We start from the raw sequence: 23,546 nt of genomic DNA, 5'->3' as shown, positions 1-23,546 counted from the left end.
TAACAGTGAGATGGGTTGACAATTCCTGAAGTCATCCTTCTCTCCATTTTGACTGTAGATGAGGGTGATGATGCCCGCCCTTATGAAGTTTGACATGTTGCCAGCAAGTGGCATAGCTTTTTACACATCCAGCAGGTCAGGGCCCACCCAGTCCTACAGATAGAATCAATCAGCTTTCTTTATCTTCAGCTTTTGGTTCCTGTCACAACCTGCACAATTCTAACACAAGAGCTATTAACTTACTCTCTCCCCAAGCCTTTTCACACATGGCCGTGTCTTGGATATTGAGGCTGGGCCCATGGTCTTGTTGTATTAAGAAGCTGTCTATGTGCATACATTGAACGTCTGAGAAACTGCAAAACCAATAAACAGCACTTACATTGACTGTCATACCGGTGACACACGATTTTCATGTTCAACTTCTGTGGGCGCGTGAAACACCTACGAGCTTTCAATGGAACATTGAGTGTCAGCTTCACACTCGGTAATACCTTCTTTAAAAGTTATTTTAACGCCCGGATTTAGTCTTCCAGAACATGGCTGCATTAGGTCAGCTTACGAGTGCAAGGATCTGGTTGGTGCGAACGGTTATAATTCATATTGAGAAACGCGTTTTCAGCACCTGCCCTGCGAACAGGGGGCCTGATCAGTTTCACGGGCAGTGAGTGGCAAAGAGGTGGAGCAGAGACCCGGAACATTCGCACTGAGCTATTTGAAATACAGAGAAGCCGAATCAACAGCTACTCTGACCGAAGAAGAGCGTCAAAATCCAGCGACCTTCCCAACTCTCGGACAAGATGGGAGAAAAGATGGCATGGATAAAAGCCCATCACGCGTTTAAATCGCGCTGGGACAGAACGGACAATGACATGTGCCGCAACAGCATGTCGTTCTTCCTCCACAAAACCATCCGGAGTGACTTTTTTTCCAGTTATCTCTTCCTCTTGGAGGGGCTGCCTCTGGGTGAGTTGAAGCGACGCTGCTCCTGGGATCCGCAGGGCGGCGGGAATGAAATATCCCATTCGAAGCTCATCACTGGTGAATTTAACTAGAAAGGGGACCATTGGCCAAATTGTGTTAAAATATATTCTTCCTAGAAGGCGGTGACAGCGTTTTCTCATTACAGATTTGGTTAAATTACCGTCTGACCACGCAAGCATACTTGGCAGAAATGTAACGCAATGAAAATCACGAATTGCATTCATCTTCAATCGCAAAGAGGCAAAGATTTGCTGATTACCTGGGATATAGAATAGAATAGAATAGTTCCTTTATTGTCATTGTAACATGAGCCATGTACAACGAAATTGTAAAATGTCAGCCAGTCAGTGCACCATTCAAACATTTCTAAAAGCTAACGATACATACAAGGTAAAATATTTTAAAAAAGATAAACAACTAAAATAAATATCATGAAAATAGCACGCATAAACACCCAACCCTACATCCTTCTGTCGATTTCACAGTCTCTTATTATGTATCGCCCCTGCGTTCCTTGGCGGCTACATTTAGTGCCTTTATAGCAGTGGGGTAAAAACTATTTTTAAGTCTGTTTGTCCTTGTCCTTGTAGATCTGTACCGTCTGCCTGACGGTAACAGTTCAAACAGGGAGTGTCCGGGGTGGGAAATGTCCTTAATCTCAATAAAACTCTTGTAAAGGGTCGACACGATGTGGTGTTATGATTCGGCGAGAGTATAGACAGATGTAGAGAACTCAGTGGTCCGCAATAAGAGAAACGTTTTCTGTTTTCCGAAACAAAAAGACCGCATCGATTTAAAAATCATTTAACGAGCTACGCCTATGAAAAGAAACCAGAGGGGAAACAGTTGGGGAACGTATAGCAGTAGCAGGCTAATTTTATCACTATTACTGTAAACGATCGCTATTTGCTACTGTTAATAAAGTGAAGAGTCACATATCAATCATAAAACTAAATCCAGGGCAAGATGATTTTAACTCTTTGAAATATTACTTCTTTATTATGTTATTTGTGCAAAGAGAAATTTGTACTAATTAGGCACTGAGATTGTTGACCACTATATCAAAGCACCTGCAAATGGTACAAACTATTGGACTAGGAAAGGTCAACTGATTTGACCTTTCACTGACTTCACAGGGGACGGGCGTGTTTTACACGTTGTAGACATTGCCCGACGTGGGCTGTGCTGTCCGTTATTGCAACCTCTTGCAAATGCCAGTGATGCCATGTTTACGTTTTTTATGACACATTGCATGCAGGTTACCGCTGGTACAAAACTCGGGATGAATCAAACTTTTTAAACTCTTAAACTATAGCACATGCGAGACTGGAGAAACAAGTTCACAAAGTCCAAAAATGCAGAGGCCATTCTTCATTAAATGTTAATGTGTTCATTTCAGTCATATATAGAACAATCAGTAACTATAACGATTCTCCATTATGGGACAATGTTTGTGCTTATAGACAGCTTCTTAGCAAACTGAGAAGACTTGTCCAAGCTCGGGTACAGGGCAACACACTTTGTGAAAGGAGTAATGACGAGATGAAGTAAAACCGACAATAAAAGCAGCAATGGCAAGCTCGGGTTTCAAGCTCTAAATGATAGCAGAAACTGAAACCTAAGAAGGTCTGGATTTAAAATCCTGTGAATGGAAGAGTGTAATAAGAAGAGAGATAACTGTGACTGCACTGTGAATGGAAATGGAAGGAAAGATGTGTATAAAATGCTAGGCGAAACTATAAATATGTTCTAAAGGAAATATTTAACTTTGCCCTAAAAATAAACAGTACAAGAAACATTTAAACGTTTTCTGAATTGATTACAGCCAGCAATTGACTGGATAGAATCCAGTTCAAACCTATCACCATATTTTAGGAATTCATCATGACCATTTCCGATTCATTGATAGAACACATGAACAATTACTCTTTCCACTTAATAGGCCATTCGTTTGCTTCAAGCACTAATTCATAGAAACCACAAAGAACACAGATATGTACTCAAAAAACTTTGCAAAAGGAGCATTCAAATAGAGTTAAAGATTGTATTATCCATGGGCAGAGATCAGTTCAGTCTACAAACATCCAAACTAAACTAAACTAGAATATAAAGGAGTCAAATGAAAATGTAAAATGTGTGTAACATTGAAAAAATAATTGAACAAAATATGTAAAAGATGGGAAAATTAAACAAAAATGCTGAAAACAATTCAGCAAGTCAGACAGCATCTGTGGAAAGAGAAACCAAAATATTGTATGTTTCACAGATGATGCCTAACGTGTCACAACATTGAGTTTAGTTTCATGTCACTGAGGTACAGTTAAAAAGCTTTTGTTGTGTTCTCATCAGTCAGTGGAAAGACTCTACATGATTACAATCGAGCGATCCACAGTGTACAGATACATGATAAAAAGAATAATGCGAATAATTTTTAGTGCATGATAAAGCCATTAAAGTCAGTTCAAAGATAATCTGAGGGTCTCCAATGAGAGAGATAGCAGTTCAGGACTACTCTCTAGTTGTTCGTAGGATGGTTCAGTTGCCTGATAACAGCTGGGAAAAAGCTGTCCCTGAATCTGGAGGTGTGCGTTTTCACACTTCTATACCTTTTGCCCGATGGGAGAGGGGAGAAGAGGGAATGGCCAAGGTGCAACTCATCCTTGATTAGGCTGGTGGCCTTGCCTAGGCAGCGTGAGGCATAAATGGAGTCAATGGAAGGGTGGTTAGTTTGTGTAATGGCCTGGGCTGCATCCACACTTCCTTGCATATGTAGATAGAACAGTACACCAGTACACTACAAAGAAGAGGCCCATCGCCCCACAATATGTGTGCCAAACAAAATGCCAAGGCATACTCCTACCTGTCTGCACATAATCCATATTCCTCCATTCCCTCTCCATGTGCCTATCCAAAAACCTCTGAAATGTCACTATCAAATCTGCCTCCACCATCAACCCAGACAAGGTCATCCAATACCACCCTCTGCGCAAAAAAACGTATCTCACACATCTCCTTTAAATTTTGCTCCTCTCACCTTTAAAGCTATGCTCTATAATATTTGATATTTCCATCTTTGAAAATAGGTTCTGACTGTCATCTCTATCTACGCCTCATAATTTTTCTACTTCTATCTGGTTTTCCCTCAACCTCTGGCATTTCCAAGAAAACATTCCAAGTTTGTCCAACTCCTCCCTGTTGCTAATAACCTCTAATCCAGGCATCATTCTGGTAAACCTCCTTTGCACCATTTCGAAAGCCTCAACATCCTTCCTGTTTTAGGGCTACCAGAGCTGTGCACAATACTCTAAATGTGGCCTAACCAAAGTCCTATAAATCTGCAATCATATGCTTCTTCACCAGAAACATTTGTGGGCAAGTCAGAACTATTGACTAACAAATAATATACAACCTGCAAAAAGCATGGTGTATAACACTATTGGTCAGGTCTTTCTGAACCCATCGCAATGTTTGGAGTCTCTGCATTGTCCCAAATGTTTGCAATGTACCAGATGCAGATGACCAAACCCCGAGGCTAGTGAAATGCCCACTGAACAATCTGATCATCTTTGACATGTCCAAGCTGGTGGTAGATCTTACCGTTTTGTCAAATTAATCACTGAATTTAACAGTTTTAAATGTCTATATTATAAAATGGTTTTGAAAACTACTAATTCTGAAATAAATAATTTAAAGAAAGTTACAAAATAAAGTTAAGCTATTTTTTAAAAACAAAAATAAAACAAATAAAAAAACAGTAATTATATGTTATGATTAAATTGAAGAAAAGTAATTTTTGAAGAATTAGTAATTCAGGGATTTACTGAACTCCAAGTTGCTCACAGTCAATGGTTCAGTTCAGAACTAATGACATGATGTAATAAGATTTATCATATTCTTTGGCTTTGAGTGCCCAAGGAAAGTTTAGGCTAAATTTACAACATACAATACATGATGTTGTTCCACTTCCAAAATAAAAATGTCTTAAAAAGGACCTTCAAGATTGGTAGAGTTGAAAGAAATATTTCTGATCTTTTTTTTGTTGTTATATTAAATATATTGGTATTAGAGCTTGACACTTTGCAAGATATTTAATGCACCTTTGTGAATTATGTAAGTAGTAGTCAGGGAATAGTCGATGTCCAGATGGATCTTGGGGTCCAAGTCCACAGCTTCCTGAAAATGTCAACACAGTAGACAGAGTGGTAAAGAAGGCATTTGGTAAATTTGCCTTCATTGATTGAGGCATTAAGTATATGAGTTAGGAAGTCATGATGTAGCTCTGCAAGACTTCAGTTAGGCTGCATTCAGAGTATTACATACAGTTCTGGGTTCTCCTTTACAGGAAGGATGTGAAGTCTTTGGAGAGGGTGCAAAAGAGGTTTACCGGAATGCTGCCTGCATTAGTGTGTATTAGGAAAGGTTGGCCAAACTCAGATTGTTTTTCCTGGAATGCTTGATGTTGAGGGGAGACCTGGTAGAAGTATATGGAATTGTGAAAGGCATAGATAGATAGGGTGGGCTGTTGGAATCTTTACCACAGGATCTAAATGTCAGACTAGAGGGCATACCTTTAAGGTGAGAGAGGCAAAGTTTAAGGGAGATATGCGGGCAAGTTTATTTACACAGAGGATGGTGGATACCTGGAATGCTATACCGGGGGCTGGTGATGGTAGCAGATATTTTAGATGGGCAAATGGATTGTGGACATTGTGGGCCGAAGGGCCTGTTGCTGTGCTGTATTATTAATTTGTTCTATTAATGTGCAATAGGATGAGTTAAGTGGAGATTCATATACCTGGTAACAGGTTTAGAAGATATGTTTTTTTAAATGCTAATTCTGACAAGTTTTTGAGTGTCATCTCTTCTTATTATAATATATCAAAAAGTGATCCAGCCAATGGATCAACTGGTTTATTTTTGTGAAAATAAAGACAATTTGTAATCACGGAGCACTCTGATGTTAAGACTTGCTACCAAAACCATAAAAAACAATAAGAATGCAAAAACAATAATAATAATAATAATAATAATGGCAATGTTCAGGAGGATAAATATTATCACTGTCACAAACATGTCACTATTTTTGGAGAGAGCAAGGATCTTAAAACAATTCATTTTGAGGAATCTCTGCTCAAATGTTGGGTTCTTTTTGTAAATTCCAAAAAACATTTGTCCTTACATGGGCTGGTGCATTAAGGACAATTTGAAGTGATACTTAGCAGTCTTGAAGGAGATGTAGATTCCCAGCTCCAACCTGAGACCTGCTCAGGTAATAAGATCCCCCTCATCTGTGTCCACCTATCACTTGCCAGGCTTTGGACTGCCCCACCTCTCTTCCAGCTTTGCCCCTCACCCACACAATCAGTTTGAAGAAGGGTCCCAACTTGAAACATCACCTATTCATGTTCTCCAGAAATGCTGTAGGTATTAGTAGTTAAGATTTGCCAATGTATATACTAATCTTAAACTAGATGTAAAGTAATTAAACTTACTCATTTTGTGCATCTGGATCCATAGCGTCCCACTTCTGGATTGACATTCTTGGCTGGGTTTTACCCCTTTGCCATTTCAAGGCCGATTTCTAGTGATTCTTGGAACTGAGGGTGGAGAATGTCTATATAATACCACTTCTCTTAAAACAATAAGTGAAGAAGACTGATGGAAAATCAGACCCTCCACTCCTATGCCTATTTGAGCGCATCATGGTTTCTGTTGCTGGATACTGATTTGCAGCAGAGTTCAGAGAAAATTAGCATTTCCCCTTTTAGTGTAGGCACAACTTTAATCAAACTCAATATTGATAATGTTGTCAGAGTATGAGGTTCACCAAGTCAAACCGGAATGGGGAAATCATGCAGCAAGATTCCAGCATACATTTTCCATGGGTATCCAATTTCTCCTGCAGACTTTCATGCTTACATATTCTAACATGAGAGCAGAATTTTGGTCCCCGGCGATTATTTTAATCAAGATGGTTTGGAAACATTTTGAAAATCACTTTACACAATCAAACATTATCCTTGAAATATCATATAGGAAACATTTGCACAGTATTGAAATTGGACATAAAATGTATAATTCTTTTGAATGACTCAAGGCAGTGACATTGTTTACAATTATATTTGATATTTTTTCTCATAATATTCTCAGCCTTTCATTTTTATATATTTTCTTCCCCCGTGTTTTAATTCTTTTTGGCCCAGGCAGTGAATTATTTACTGAGTGATATGGCAGACAAGGGCATCTCCCAAGGTCTCTGCAAATTCTGCTTGCGGTTAGTTTTTACAAGATGTACATCTGGTCTCTATTTAGTACCTCTATCCTGACAACATGGCAAAGAATAGTAACTTGATTGCCTTATGGAAAATTATGGGTACAAATCCCCAATGTAATAGAGTTTACTGGAGAAACAATACCTAAATTGCCTCTCACTTACCCGCACTGCGGAAAACTTCAGTCTTTTAAATTGAACTTAAAAAGAAAGAGAAAGTGGAAATCATGACTATATTCAAAAAGCTCAGTTTGTTTGGTTCACTTTTAATAGATAAAAATTGTGTAAGAACAAGACCCCTGGATAGCACCAGCGTAGTGACGCCATGTGGCGCTCTTGCATTAATTGATGGTGCAATTCCATTTTGATGGCAGATTCTGCCTGCTCACACATGGAGAACAAAACAAAAGCTCCAAAAATGAATCAGTGAAACACCCTCTTTAGAAAAACAGACATGTGGAGATGGAGGTGCTGGGTGATAAATCACTGCCAAATAACATGTCAAATGTTAAACTTCTAATGTCTTTGGTCCTTCCCTGTTGAAGACTAAGCATTCACTTTTGATTCAAGCTTGCTCTTTCAATTAGTTGAAAATACATCAAATATCTTACTGTCCAAAAATCTTCTTTCCAACTATTTTTACTGGGAAATAAAGGACTAATAAAAATTTTGGCTTGCAACAATTGAAAATAAATTTGAATTTAGTGCATTGATAGACTGTAAAAAGTAATTTAGAACAATCTTAGCTTTATAAAAAATATACAATGTGGATATTTTTTTAAAGTATACCAGGCTATAAAACATACCCTGATATACTCCTGGTATGAAATACACCATATAAGTGAATGTTTTGATTCATAGCACTTAAAATTAAAGTATAGTCTTTTCTATATTGCAAACTATTTGAACAAATATTTAGAAATTATTTTCTAAAGCTTGCAAATGAAAAAGATAGAAAGCGAAAATGGTCATTGAATAGCTTGGGAAATGGATTAATTTCTTCTCATATTGACAATTTTTTACTTTTGCATTTTTCTTTAGTGAAACTGTTCACTTTGACAAGTGAAATCATTAATGGTGAGATGCAGTTCTATGCCAGAGCTAAACGCTTCTATGAAGATGTGCCAGCAACAGAGGAGGGTATGATGGGAGACTTTTTGGAGCTCAACAGCATAGATGTGGAGGCTTCCTGTGGGTTTCTGAGGAAGTTTGTTGGAGTAAGTGCAGTACTAGTCAACAAGAGTTAACAGATACATTACATAATGCATGTCAAAACCACTCCTGGATAATCATATCAATATGTTAGTTATTTTTGGGTGATATAATTTATGTGATATAATACGCATGCATTTTGTTCTTCTAAAGTGAGGTATGTTGGAGAACAGAGTACACAAGTTTAGAACCAAACCATGAAGGTCCCAGATTCAGTCCGGGATTTCTAAAGCACATCGCTGTCCAGCAGATTCTACTTGGATGTGAGATAATATGATGCAAGTACAAAATCAGGACCAGCTGTGATTCCCCAATTACTGAATGAGCTATCATCACAAGCAGGAAATGTGCCATACCAAAGACAATTTTGATTTTGTACTAAGTTTGATGTAATAAAGTACACCCTAATAAAGTACAACTTACGGGGTAAAAGTACCTAGACTAGCAATGGTGGAAATAGGGCTAAATTCCAGATATCCAGAAAGAGCCTTTAGGAAGGCATGTGATGGAGCCATGGAGCCAACAAAATGAAGCGTTTAGAGAAATTGAGAGGTGGGAAGGGGGGGGGGGGGGGGGGGGGTGGTCAGCCGCTTGATGGCTCTTGACGGCTCCACCAAAAGCAAATGGAGGTGTCATGGAGTCATAGAGTCATGGAGTCATAGAGTGATACAGTGTGGAAACTGGCCCTTTCGGCCCATCCTACCCACCACCCTTTGTGTGAAAGTTACCCCTCAGATTCCTATTAAATCTTTTCCCCTTCACCTTGAACCTATGTCCTCTGGCCCTCAATTCCTCTACTCTGGGCAAGAGATTCTGTGCATCTACCTGATCTATTCCTCTCATGATTTTATACACCTCTACAAGATCACCCCTCATCCTTCTGCGCTCTAAGGAATAGAGACCCAGCCTACTCAACCTTAAACGTTATGTGTTATGAAACGAGGTCAGAGAGAGTTTAAGAAAATAACTGCAGATGCTGGTACAAATCGATTTATTCACAAAATGCTGGAGTAACTCAGCAGGTCAGACAGCATCTCGGGAGAGAAGGAATGGGTGACGTTTCGGGTCGAGACCCTTCTTCAGACTAAGTCTGAAGAAGGGTCTCGACCCAAAACGTCACCCATTCCTTCTCTCCCGATATGCTGTCTGACCTGCTGAGTTACTCCAGCATTTTGTGAATTAATCAGAGAGAGTTTATATGTGCGGTGGAGTTCTGAATCATTTTATGTTGATGGCAGAACTCAGGGGAATATTAAATATGGCTTAATCAGCATTTCAATGGCAAGAGAGATGAAATGTGGATTAAGGTGGATGGGGTTGCAAAAGACAAAATAAGTTGCCTTGCAAGGAAGTGGGTTGTGAAGCACAGCGAAGAGCTTTGAAAGAGGTTCCGTCAAAATGGACTTTGGAGAAGATGAAAGCTTAATAGAAACATAGAAAATAGGTGTAGGAGGAGGCCATTCAGCCCTTCGAGCCAGCGCTGCCATTCATTGTAATCATGGCTGATCATCCACAATCAGCTTCATAGAAACATAGAAACATAGGTGCAGGAGGAGGCCATTCACAAAAATGACACAGATGACTTAGACTGGGGCATTTATGGTGTGGGGAAAGGAAGAGCATTTGTGGTTCAAAGGGGCCTGAGGGAGACGGGTTATGGGAAAGCAATGACAGTCAAGAAGAATAGTATATGATATATCAATGCTGCAGCCTCAATATTTTACAATTTATAGAAACCTCAGATAAGGGCACCAAGGCTATCTATTTGACACAAAGATACGTTCAAAATTAAGTTGTGATGAGGGTATCAGAAGGCCTCATAGGAATATTGTTCGATCGGAATAGTAGGCAAATGGTGTACAATGTGGAAGACTGAGAAGTAGTTGATTTTGGCAGGAACATAATTAAAATTGGGACATATGTACATGGTGAAAGATTGCAGAGGTCTGATCTGCAGAGGATTTTGATATGAAATCATAAAGCGAGGGAATATTTTTTTCCTTCAGAGGGCTGTGAGTCTTTAGATCTCTCTTCCTCAAACAGTGAAGGCAACAGAGTCTCTGAATATTTATTAGACAGAGCTGGATAGGTTTTTTCCATAAGTAAAAAAAGTGAAAGGATATCGCAGATTACCATCAGGTTAACCAACATCCCATGAAATAAATAAATAAATAAATAAATAAATAAATAAATTCCTTCCTCCCTCCCTCCCTCCCTCCCTCCCTCCCTCCCTCCCTTCCCTCCCTCCCCTCCCTTTCCTTCCCTTCCCTTCCCTTCCCTCCCTCCGGAGGGCTTTGTAGGTTATGAGGAGGATTTTGTACTGGATTCTCTGGGGGATGGGGAGCCAGTGGAGTTTATAAAGGACGGGGGTGATATGGTCACGGATCGAGGTGTGTGTGAGTAGACGGGCAGCGGAGTTTTGAATGTATTGAAGTTTATTGATGATTTTTGAGGGTGCGCCATAGAGGAGGCTGTTGCAGTAGTCCAGACGGGAGGTGATGAAGGCGTGGATGAGGGTTTCTGCAGCTGTGGAGGAGAGGGATGGACGGAGACGGGCAATGTTTTTGAGGTGGAAGAAGGCTGTCTTTGTGATGTGTTTGATGTGTTTGTCGAAGGAAAGGGTTTGATCAAGGATGATTCCAAGATTCCGGATGTGAGGTGAGGTGGATACTGGGAGACCATCAATGTTGAGGATGAAGGTTTGGGTGGATTTGGTGAGCATTTTTGGACCAATGATGATGATTTCAGATTTGTTGCAATTGAGTTTGAGGAAGCTTGATTGAAGCCAAGATTTTATTTCAGTAATGCAGTTTGTCAGTGTAGAGTGTGTGGTGGAGGAGATTGACTTGGTGGAGATGAGGAGCTGGATATCATCGGCGAAGCAGTGGAAGTTGAGACCATGACGGCGGATTAATTGACCAAGGGGGAACAGGTAGAGGATGAAGAGGAGGGGGCCAAGGACTGAGCCTTGGGGGACACCTTGGGGGAGGGGAGCGGTGGGGGATTTACAGTTGTTAATGGAGATGAACTGGTGTCTGTCAGAGAGGTAAGATTTGAACCAGGATAGGGCTGTGCCGGTGATGTTAAGGGAGGTTTCAAGTCGGGTGAGGAGAATGGAGTGATTTATGGTGTCAAAGGCGGCGCTGAGGTCAAGTAGGATGAGGATGTTGAGGTCCCATTCGGATGCAGATGGGTCCCATTCACCGACCAAAAGCTCCGCAGCTGCGTAGTTGGGTCCCGTTCACTAATACTTACGTGTCGCCCAAGTGGGGGGAGGTGGGTTACAATGGTTCGACTTGCAATAGTTCGCCTTTGTGATGGTGCAAACGGCAGGGTCCCGTAGTGAGCTGCCGATCGCTTCCCGACACGTGATCACGCGTTTTCAATGCATTTCGACTTACAATACTTGTGCATGATCTAACGGCTCCGAACGGGGTGGGAGGGGGGGGGGGGGAGGAGGGGTGGGGGGAGGAGGGGTGGGGGGGAGTGGGGAGTGGGGGTTGGGAGGAGGAGGAGTGGGGGTGGGGGGGGAATGGGGGGGAGGGGAGGGGAAGGGTGGGGGGAATGGGGGGAGGGGAGGGGAAGGGTGGGGGAATGGGGGTGGGGGGGTGCTCGACCAATACAGGAGAGGCTTTGGGTCCACGGCTCGCTCTGGCTGTAGCGCTGGCAACACGGGACCGAGGTGAGTGGCACCTTCTCCCCTTCCCTGTCTTTCTTCGCCCACCCAGGAGAAGCCCACAGTGGAGATTTGGACCCAACGGATCCACTTGGTCTTGTATGTAATATAACTTGAGCATAGCATTAAGACAAACCACTGAATGGAGATCTGTGGTTCTCATCATGCTGCTCTTGAGAAGTTTCCATTGATGGCTTATTAAACCATATGGTAGCTATTATTTTGATGATGGGATGTCTACAAGAGAGGGTTTCTTGGAACCAATCCAAATCTCTGTGGGTAACTTGGTTGGATTGAATCAAATTAAATGAGGGTGCAGGGGAAACTTATGAGGATGATATTAGTGTCGGAGAATTATAGTTTTGAGAAGAGATTGACTGGGTTGAGATGGCATTCTTTGCAACAAAGATGGCATTCTTTGCAACAAAGCTTTGAGAAAGGACCTATTTCTTTTGGCAGAATGGTTGTTAATCAGGAAATGTGGACTTAACATAATTAGTAAAATAATTAGTGAGATAATAGTTATTATCTGCCCTTTTGAGCAGGTGGCATAGGCAGAAACTCTAATCTTGTTTAAAGCATACCGAGGTGAGAATTTAAGGAGCTGTAAACTACAAGGCTACGAAATGAAAGATGGGAAGTGGGGGAAACTTATCTGGATTGACACAATGGGTCAAGTGACTTCCTTCTGTGCATTAACTTTTCATAATGTTGTGGTGTTATCATTCTGTGAATCATCCATTACTTCTTAATTCCCAACTACTTTAGACCTTAATTATTTTCCTTATTTATTTATTATAACAAATTTAGTTTATTAGTTGAGTGACCATCAATATACTAAAACTCTCGTTTGTTTGTTTCTTTGTTCCTGAACTACAGCCAAAATGGTATATGATAGCGCAACAATGCAGGAGAGGTTTGGGCCCAATGGGTCCACTTGGTCTAGTTACAAATAAAATCAGAACAGGAAAAGAACCAAAAAGATTTATAAACTGGAACCAATCATTATTGAAGGTTTGCCATGAATTTATCCAGCGTTTCACTGTATACGCGCACAAGCTGATAGACCCTAAACCATAATCTTTGCATCTCAGTGCACTTGAATCAACCTTTAGTCTTGGACTCAGAGTCATACAACACAGAAGCAGCCCCTTCAATCCATCATGACCATAATCACTTTTATTGGATCCCCATTATACCACCAGGTTGTTCTCCATTCCATCACATTTTATAAATGAATATTTCAAACTTGATTTTTATCCTTTTTATATTATTAATTTTATATTAGAATTGCCTATTTGTTCCCAGGCCAAATTTTATATTTAGGACTAATTCTGTATTAAAGCCAAGAATTCATAAGGTCATGCAGCACAGGAATGAGCTCTTTGGCCTGTCAAATCCACACCATTAGCTCTCTAACTCCCCACTAACTATCCAGTACCTACTTAGACAAATCCCTCACTAATCTCATTTTATTGTCCCCCTCCCTCTAAATTCTACCACTCAATTGCACACAGAGGTAATTTGAAGTCACAAATTAATTTACCAAAAATGTATATCTTTGGAATGTGGGAGGAAACTGACGGATGTAAAGGGAACCCATGTGGTCACAGGCAGACGGTGCAAAACTCCACACAGGCAGCAGGAGAGGTCCGGGTTAAACTCAGAACTCTCGAGAAGTACAGTGGTACTCCACGTGCTGCTGTGCTGCCCACAAACGTTTAACATGTCATTGGTTAGCGCCACTGGCAGTAGCGTGGTGGTTTAATATCTTTCTCTTTTCATAAATATTGTGATTTCTGAAACCAAAAGACTGGGGCTTCAAAGTGTGTGCACAGGTAAGGGGGCAAGCCAAGATCCCCAGGTGACTGAGAAAATGGTTCCAAGAACTTTCACAATAGTGGCATTTAGGAGGTTTTACGATAGGCACGTCAATATGTTAGGAATGGAGGGATATGGATCATGTGCATGCAGAAGCGATTAGTTTATTTTGGCATCATGTTTGGCACAGACATGGTCGGCTGAAGGGCCTTTCCCTGTCTTGTACTGTTCTACATTCTAAATGATATAAATAGCCCGAAGAGAACCATATGTTGTAGTGAGTCCGATAGCGAGTGGATGTTGCAAACGAAGTTTATTGCATAGTTCTAAAACTCCGTGACAATGCGCAACACTCAACTCTAGACAACTACCTAACGTCTTACCTATACAGAGTTCAACGCTAGACTCCCGAATCTACCGCGCTATCACACCTCGTGACATCGCTAGCCAATCCGAGGGTTCGAACTCTTCTAGCCAATCCCTATGTCCCTATATGACCCCCCCCCAGAACCCTCGATGCCATACCTCACGGGTGCCCGGACCGCCCGACCTGAACGCGTACGAGGAGGGGAGGCCGGTACCGCCAGCGACGAAGGAGGCGGGGAGGGCCCCGCCGATGGAGACGATGGGGGCGCCGTTGGAGGGGAAGGGAGGGGGGAACCTGCAGGTATAGGCGATGGGGGCGTGGCTGGAAAGGGCAGAGTGAACCCAGCCATGGGCGACGGAGACCCGAGAGGTGAGGGACGAGACGCAGCTGGGGAAACAGGTGGGTCGGCCGTAGGTCTGCCCTGGCGAGGAGGTTGGGCCACCAGCACGGGACGGTCCTGGTCCAAGTGGGTCGGTTTGAGCCGGGAGACAGAGACGAGCTCTTGACGGGTTCCTACCTGTAACGTGAAGGTGACCGTCCCCCTTTTCAGCACCTGGAACGGGCCCTGGTAGACCGGCTGTAGAGGGGGGCAGTGGGAATCCCGCCGGAGGAAAACGAACTTGCAGTCCTGCAAGTCCGCCGGCACGTGCACTGCTGTACTCCCGTGACAGGAGGCCGGGACTGGGGCCAGGGAACCTACCCGCGCCCGGAGAGAAGCCAAAATTGACGGGACGGACGACGGCAAAGGGGAGGACAAGGGAAGAATGTCACCCGGCACCCGCAGGGGCGATCCGTAGACGAATTCTGCCGAGGAGGTACCCAGATCAGACTTAGGGGCCGTGCGAATACCGAGGAGGACCCAAGGCAGCTGGTCGGCCCAGTCAGGGCCGGTCAGGCGGGCACAGAGGGACGCCTTCAGCTGTCGGTTGAAGCGCTCTACCATCCCGTTAGCTTGCAAGCGGGACCCATACAGCTGCGCAAGTGCGGCCCAGAGGGAGGAGGTGAACTGGGCGCCCCGGTCGGTAATGATGATAGCCGGGACGCCGAAACGGGCAACCCAATGTAATGCCAGGGCCCGTGCACAGGAGGCCGCCGAGGTGTCCGACAACAGAAGAGCCTCCGGCCAACGAGTAAAACGGTCGACCACCGTTAGTAGATGAGTGTAGCCCCTAGAGTAGGGCAAGTAAAAACGGATGGGCGGAACCACGAAATTCTGGTACGGGGGCTGGACGTGGCGGTGGACCTTGGAGGTCTGGCACGGGACGCAGGCGCGGGCCCAAGCGGCCACCTGCTTCTGCAGGCCATGCCAGACAAAACGGGCGGCCACCATGGCCGAGGTCGCCCGGATGGACGGGTGTGCCAGGCCATGAATGGCCTCAAAAACCTTACGCCGCAGGGCAGTCGGCACCACCGGGCGAGGGCGGGGAAGGGAAACGTCGCACCAAAGTGTAGTACCTGTGGGGCCGCACGCTACCTGGGCCAACCGCAACCCCGAGGCGGCAGAGGCATACGCTGAGGCAATTCCTTCCAGGCGCTGAGCCTCCGCTAGCTCCTGGCAATCCACCTCGCCCCCCACCGCAGCGACCGAGGAATTGGCCGGCCGGGACAGGGCGTCAGCAACGGCATTAAGCCTACCCGCGATGTGGCGAACATCAGTGGTGAACTCAGAAATGAGGGTGAGGTGCCGTTGCTGGCGGGCCGACCACGGATCAGAAACCTTCGGAAAAGCAAACGTGAGGGGTTTGTGATCCGTGTAGGCAACAAAAGAGCGGCCCTCCAAAAAATAACGGAAATGGTGAACAGCTAAATAGAGGGCCAGGAGCTCCCTGTCGAAGGCACTGTATTTCAGCTCAGGTCGAGTGAGCTGCCAGCTGAAAAATGCCAGAGGCTGCCAGTGACCGTTGACCTGTTGCTCCAAGACCCCACCCACCGCCACGTCTGAGGCATCCACCGTCAGGGCCGTGGGGGCCGAGGAGCGGGGGTGCACGAGCATGGTGGCGTCGGCGAGGGCCTGTTTAACCGAGGAGAAAGCCACCTCTGCCGCTGTGGACCAGACCAACTCAGCGGGGTTACCTGCGAGGCATTGAAAAAGGGGGCTCATGATCCGAGCTGCCGCAGGCACGAACTGGTGATAAAAATTCACCATGCCCACGAATTCCTGCAAGCCCTTGATGGTGGTAGGGCGGGGAAAAGAGCGGACGGCGTCCACCTTAGCGGGCAAAGGAGTGGCACCGGCCGGTGTGACCCGGTGACCCAGGAAATCCACCGCGGACAGGCCGAATTGGCATTTGGACGGGTGGAGGATCAGGCCGTGGTCCTACAGCCTTTGGAACACAGTGCGAAGGTGGATCAGGTGCTCTGGGACCGAACGACTGGCAACCAGAATGTCATCGAGATAAATAAACACGAAAGACAATCTGCGACCCACATGATCCATGAGACGCTGGAATGCCTGAGCCGTGTTTTTGAGACCGAACGGCATCCGCAACCACTCAAATAACCTGAACGGAGTAATCGTAGCCGTCTTGGGAATGTCCGGTGGGTGGACAGGGATCTGATGATATCCCTGCACCAAATCGATTTTCGAAAAAACCGTAGCGCCCTCGAGGCTGGCTGAGAAGTCCTGTATGTGAGGGATCGGATAGCGGTCAGGCCGGGTTGCAGCGTTAAGACGCCGGTAATCCCCACATAGTCTCCACCCCCCAGATGCTTTAGATACCATATGCAAGGGGGAGGCCCACGGACTATCTGAAGGCCGAACAATCCCCAGTCGTTCCAAATTGAGGAACTCCTCCCGAGCTATGGCCAGCTTGTCGGGAGGTAGGCGCCGCGCCCGGGCGAATACAGGTGGCCCCTCGGTAGGGATGAAATGGACGACACCGTACTTATCGGAAGGTGCATCGAACCGCTGGACGAGGAGCTGCGGGAAGTCGGCGAGGACCGCAGCGAACTGACTGGGAGCCGTGGTGATGGCCTGGATCGACGGCAGGGTGGGGTGGCAGGTGGAGGAGTAGCAGGCTCCATACTGCTAGCCGAGGATTGTAGGCCCTTCCCACGGACGTCTGCGACCAACGAAAAAGCCCAGAGGAAATCCGCGCCCAGAATTGCCTGGCCCACGTCGGCAACGATGAAATCCCAACGGTAGGTCCCGGACCCGAAGGACAGCGACATGGCCCTCTTGCCGTAGGTGCGGATGGGACTGCCGTTGACCGCAATGAGGGACGGACCCTTCCTACCTGCTCGAACTTCGTAGTCGTAGGGGGGCACGATGCTAACGACCGCTCCCGTATCGACCAAAAAGACGGTGCCGGTACCTTGATCTGTGGCGTAGAGGCGGCGGTTGCGGCCGATCGAGACTGCCTCTACATTCGATCGGCCGAGGCGTTTCCCAGAAAGGAACACGGGGCCCTGCAACTTCGGGCTTCACTGCCCCACTGCTTGTGAAAAAATCACCAGCCGCGCTTGTGCAGCTCTGTTGCTTGGGCCCGCTGCAAAATGGCGGGTGCTGCAGCCCCGTCTTGGCGGGCTGACTGCAAAATGGCGGCCGATGCACCGCCATCTTGGCCGCGCAGCCGGCTGATGCTAGGCCTCGAAACCCGATTTACCGAGTCATCTCGTGTGGAGCCCTCCGTGACGAGCGTGTCGGCTTTTTCTGCGAACGCTACCGGGTCTTCAAAAGAGACGTCCGCCAACACTAACCTGATGTCCCGGGGCAATTTCTCCCGGAATGCCGCTTCGAACATCATACACGGCTGATGGTTGCCAATCAAGGTTAACATCTCTGTCATTAAAACCGACGGTAGCCGATCCCCCAGCTCCGGTAAATGTAGGAGCTTCAGAGCCCGCTGGTTCTGGCTAAAGCCAAAAGTCCTCAGCAGGAGCCTCTTGAGCCCCTCGTACTTCTCGGTTTGGGGGGGGGTTGGTCAGGTACCTTCCCACCCGCGCGGCCACCTCGGGCTGCAGGCAGCTTACCAGATGGTGGAACCTTTCTTGGTCCTCTTCCACCTTCTTGAGGTGGAACTGGGACGCTGCATGCACGAACCACAGGTGCGGCTGATGGGCCCAGAACGGGGGTAAGTGAACGCCGCTAACATTCTGCTGCCCACTGCTCGCTCCTACCTGTGACATGTTCTCGTGATCTTCGGATCATGTTCGGGGTCACCAATGCAGTGAGTCCGATAACGAGTGGATGTTGCAGACGAAGTTTATTGCATAGTTCTAAAACTCCGTGACAATGCGCAACACTCAACTCTAGACAACTACCTAACGTCTTACCTATACAGAGTTCAACGCTAGACTCCCGAATCTACCGCGCTATCACACCTCGTGACATCGCTAGCCAATCCGAGAGTTCGAACTCTTCTAGCCAATCCCTATGTCCCTACAATGTTTAATTTTTAAAGGGTTTTAGCTCTTAGCAAAGACTGGAAAAATGTATGCCTCAAACGTCCCTTATATTTGGTGTATATTCTGTGTGGCACTAATGCCATTAGGATTTACCTAATAAATTATGTCCTTGGTTTAAGAAATCATTGTTATTGTTTACTTCCTTTAAGGGGATTCAAAGCTTAATCTGTGCAACCTACAGATGCTGCCCCTGCTGGGAAGGCAGCAGCAAAGTCACTGGTGCCCTGATCCTTGGGAGATGGGTCAGTGCTCTTAAAGTACTGTCCCTGTGGCATTCTCAGGCATATGGATCTCCCAGGGAGTATCCTACCCTGACAATGAATCAGGCTGATCACTCGTAAGAGTGGTCAGAAATGCCTGTAACCGGTAGCAGTATCAGAGTCCCATATTAAGCCATCTGTGTGCACTGATCTTCAGTTCACAGAAGCCTTCATTTGCACTGAGAGCTACTGGTAAAGTTTTATTGGAATAAAGATTATCGGGAATGATTTTCAACATGTAATAGAGATGTCCTAAGGTTAGGTGAGGGACACAGAATCAATATAAATCCACACGCAGCAGAATTAGGCACAATTTATTTTTATGGATCTCAGAGGCATTCTTTCAATCTAAACTTTAAGTGCTATCCCGAGCACACAAATTACCTTTATTTCTGCTTTTTCAAAAGCTCTAAAGGTCTCAAGATGATTACTGCCAATGCATCTTCTTATTCCTTGGAGTATTTAAATCCAGGGGTCCAAAACCAACTACAATTTTATGGAATGTTACCACTTTTGAAAAATTTATGCCATGATATTTTTGGGTGACATATATCAACAGTTTGATAGCCACTGATTTGATATATATATATATATGTGAGGATCTAACTACCACTAGAAATATTGAGCTCTCTACAGTGGCTACTTCTTTATCTAGTCAAAATGTGAAAGATGTTGTTGCCACCAGAATGGAAGCAATGCCAGTATTCATTGACTAATTTGATGCCACAACGAATTGGCAATTGACTTAATTGTCACCAGTTGTGACTTAAAATCAGCTAATGGCACGAAAATACAATGCTGTCCTGACTTTACCTCAATGGGTAGAGCTGTATTTGCACAGGATCTTGACGGTAGATCATGCTCCAGTTATCAGGTTACTACTGAAAACGAAGAAAATAAAGGCAAGGGTAGGCCACCCAGCCCCTCAAATCTGCCCACCAATATGCTTTTTCAATGCCAATTTTTCAGTTCCCCAATCTTTAACAAAACAATCTCATAGACACAAAATGCTGGAGTAACTCAGTGGGCCAGGCAGCATCTCTGGAAAACATGGATAGGTGACGTTTTGGGTCTGGACCCTTCATCAGACTAAATATTTGACTAACTTTTCCAGTTAGTCATAGAGTCATGCATCTTAGAAATCATAGAAATAGGCCCTCTTAGCCTAACTCATCCATGCTGACCAGGTTTTAGAATCAAGCTCATCCCATTTGCCTGCATATGGCCCATATCTTTCTAAACCTTAATAATCCATGTACTTAAACTGCAGAGCATCTTGGACAATGCAGCTCACCCTCTCCATGACACACTGATTAACCTGAGGAGTACCTTCAGCAACAGACTGGTTCCACCAAGATGCAGTACAGAACGCCACAGGAGATCCTTTTTCCCTGTGGCTATCAAACAGTACAACTCCTCCCCCTTCTGTCATGGGCTAGACCGAGTGCACTCCCCCCCCCCCCCCCCCCCCCCAATCCTTTCCACTCGTCACTTTTATTTCATGTTTCATGTATCTTGTATTTTATGACACTAAGCAGATCAATTTCCTTCCTGGGATAAATAAAGTCTGATCAAATCGTACTTGTCTATGTGTCTTTTAAATGTCACCATTGTACCTGCGTCTACAAATTCCTCAAGCCAATTGTTCCAAATATGCATTACCCTCTGCGTGAAGAAATTGCCCCTCGGGGGAATCTTTCTCCTCTCTCCTAAAGCCTATGCCGTTTAGTTCTGGACTTCTCTGGGAAAACATCTGCGACCGTCCACTTTATCTATACCTCTCATGATTTTGGACACTTCCATAAAGTCATTCCTCAGCTTCCTAGAGTTGCGAAAGCTAGCAATAGCTCAACAAGTTTACCAATCTGGTTCACTGAACACTTGGGCTCGGTCTGCCAAGGCCTACCAGATCTCCCGGTTGCTAACCAATTTGACTCTTCTTCCCATTCTCATGCTGATCTTTCTGTCCTGGATCTTCTCCATTGCCAGAGTGAACCCACACACAAACTGGAGGAACGACACCTCATATTCCGCTTGGGTAGCTTACAGCCTAACAATATAAAATTTGAATTATACAGACTTTGGTATCAACCACACCCAAACCCCACCCCACCCCATGCCTCTTTCTCTTGTGCCCCAACTGGACTCACACCTATTTCTTCCCTCTTCCTCCCTTCCTCTCCCCTTCCACCTACAGGCTTTGTCCAGCCCTTCCACTCTTCCAGCTTTCTTTCCACACCACAATCAATCTGAAGGGCCCCGACCCAAAACATCACCCGTCCATGTTCTCCAGAAATGCTGCCTGCCCCGCTGAGCTACTCCAACACTTTGCTTCTATTTTTTGGAAGCCAGCATCTGCAGTTCCTTGTTTCAACAACTAGTTTATCATTTCTATCCACAAACAGATCATCAGTCTTTGCTGCATTTCTTGACAAACCTGCATTGACACATATGGCCAGTAAATCCTCCTCACCAAAGCCAACACTAATTAACAAAAGCAGTTCTGCAAACTTAGAAAAATAATATTTAATAAATAAAAGAGATGGCCTTTAAAATCCTTCAGGCTAAATTTTTATGCTACTCTTCTTGACAGTGATGCAGGCAGAATTTCTACAGAACAAGTTGCATTATTTTGCTGTCCAATATCAATTAGAGACTAATATATATTTAATTTCCACAGGGTCCTGGGAAGGCTGACACTGAGTATGCATTGGACTGTGGCTGTGGCATTGGCAGAGTTACCAGATATGTCCTGCTCCCTTCTTTCTCCTCTGTTGATCTAGTGGACATGATGGATAACTTTTTATTCGAGGCACTTTCCTACATTGGAAAAGATGCAAAAAAAGTCAAGGATTATTTCTGCTTTCCCTTACAGCAGTTCACTCCACCCATTAAAAAGTATGATGTTATCTGGATTCAGTGGGTAACCGGTGAGTTATGCCTCTAGAATTACAGAGAATAATACTGAAATGATACCGTAACTTCACTTTTTAAGAAAGGAGGGAGAGAGAAAATGGGGAATTATAGACCAGTTAGCCTTACATCGGTAGTGGGGAAGATGCTTGAGTCGATTATTAAAGGTGTAATAGCAGCGCATTTGGAAAGCAGTGACAGGATCAGCCAAAGTCAGCATGGATTTATGAAGGGGAAATCATGTTTGACTAATCTTCTGGAATTTTTGTGGATGTAACAAGTAGAACGGATAAGGGAGAGCCAGTGGATGTGGTGTATCTGGACTTTCAACAAGCCTTTGACAAGGTCCCATACAAGAGATTAGTGTGCAAAATTAGACCACATGTTCTTGGGGGTAAGGTGTTGACATGGATAGAGAACTGGTTGGCAGACAGGAAGCAAAGAGTAGGAATTAACGGGTCCTTTTTAGAATGGTAGGCAGTGACTAGTAGGGTGCCGCAAGGCTCGGTACTGGGACCCCAGTTATTTACAATATATATTAATGATTTAGACGAGGGAATTAAATGTAACATCTCCAAGTTTGTGGATGACACAAAGCTGGGTGGCAGTGTGATTTTGCGAGGAGGCTGCAGGATGACTTGGATAGGTTGGGTGAGTGGGCAGATGCATGGCAAATGAAGCATAATGTGGATAAATATGAGGTTATCCACTTTGGTGGCAAGAACAGGAAGGCAGATTTTGATCTGAATGGTGTCAGATTTGGAAAAGGGGAGGTACAATGAGACCTGGGTGTGCTTGTAGTCACTGAAAGTAAGCATGTAGGTCCAGCAAGCAGTGAAGAAAGCTGCTGGCATGTAGGCCTTCATTGCGAGAGGATTTGTGTTTAGGAGCAAGGAGGTCCTACTGCAGTTGTACAGGGCCCTGGTGAGACTGCACCTGGAGTATTGTGTGAAATTTTGGTGCTTTCACAAAGCACCTTAAATAATCTGACATGGAATGGCATTTGCAATAGCAAGGGATAAGTTAGAATTTCTATTTTCGCGGCTGAAAAAGATGTATGATTTAAGAAGGTCAATGGAACAAAACAGAAGAACAATATACACTATAAGTCGTCTGAAATGATCTTGATTTATACATAATTCTTCTCCCTCAACAGGACATTTAACTGATAAGGACCTGATGTTGTTTTTAATAAGATGCAAGAGCAGCCTGAAGGTTGACGGAGTTATCATCATTAAAGATAATGTTGGTCGACAGGGATGTATCTTGGACCAAAATGACAGTAGTATAATCCGTAAGATTGAGATTTTAAGGAATATCATAGCAAAAGCTAACCTGGAGATCATCTGTGCTGAGAAACAGCTGGACATCCCTGAGCAGTTTGTACCTATATGGATGTTGGCCTTGAAATAGAAATTAAACGTGTTTAATTCAATCAGTCCATGCAGCAGACCATTTCTATGGTGCAAATTAACTGTAAGAGATGTAAAAATGTTAGCACTAGATAATGATATACCTAGAATTAAGAATCCATTGTTAACTATCTAATACACTTTTGTACATGATTACTTACTTTTGTACATGATTCACTGTTATTTGTGTTTCTTTTTAACTTGATTGCAAGATACAATTTTTTTA

The 23,546-nt window shown here is 44.5% G+C and overlaps 1 protein-coding gene across 1 annotated transcript; it reads left to right on the top strand.

Annotated features, from left to right (window-relative positions):
- Positions 1–797: 797 nt before the first annotated feature.
- ntmt2 (N-terminal Xaa-Pro-Lys N-methyltransferase) lies at positions 798–23,321 on the top strand. Its single transcript, XM_078408026.1, has 4 exons — positions 798–963; positions 8,294–8,469; positions 21,676–21,925; positions 23,065–23,321. Exons 1-4 carry the CDS (start codon positions 798–800, stop codon positions 23,319–23,321), a joined length of 849 nt encoding a protein of 282 aa, XP_078264152.1.
- The last annotated feature ends 225 nt before the right edge of the window (positions 23,322–23,546 follow it).

Source organism: Rhinoraja longicauda, chromosome 11, assembly GCF_053455715.1.
Source record: "Rhinoraja longicauda isolate Sanriku21f chromosome 11, sRhiLon1.1, whole genome shotgun sequence".
NCBI classification, from domain to species: Eukaryota; Metazoa; Chordata; class Chondrichthyes; order Rajiformes; family Arhynchobatidae; genus Rhinoraja; species Rhinoraja longicauda.
This window is presented reverse-complemented; position numbering and strand designations above follow the sequence as displayed.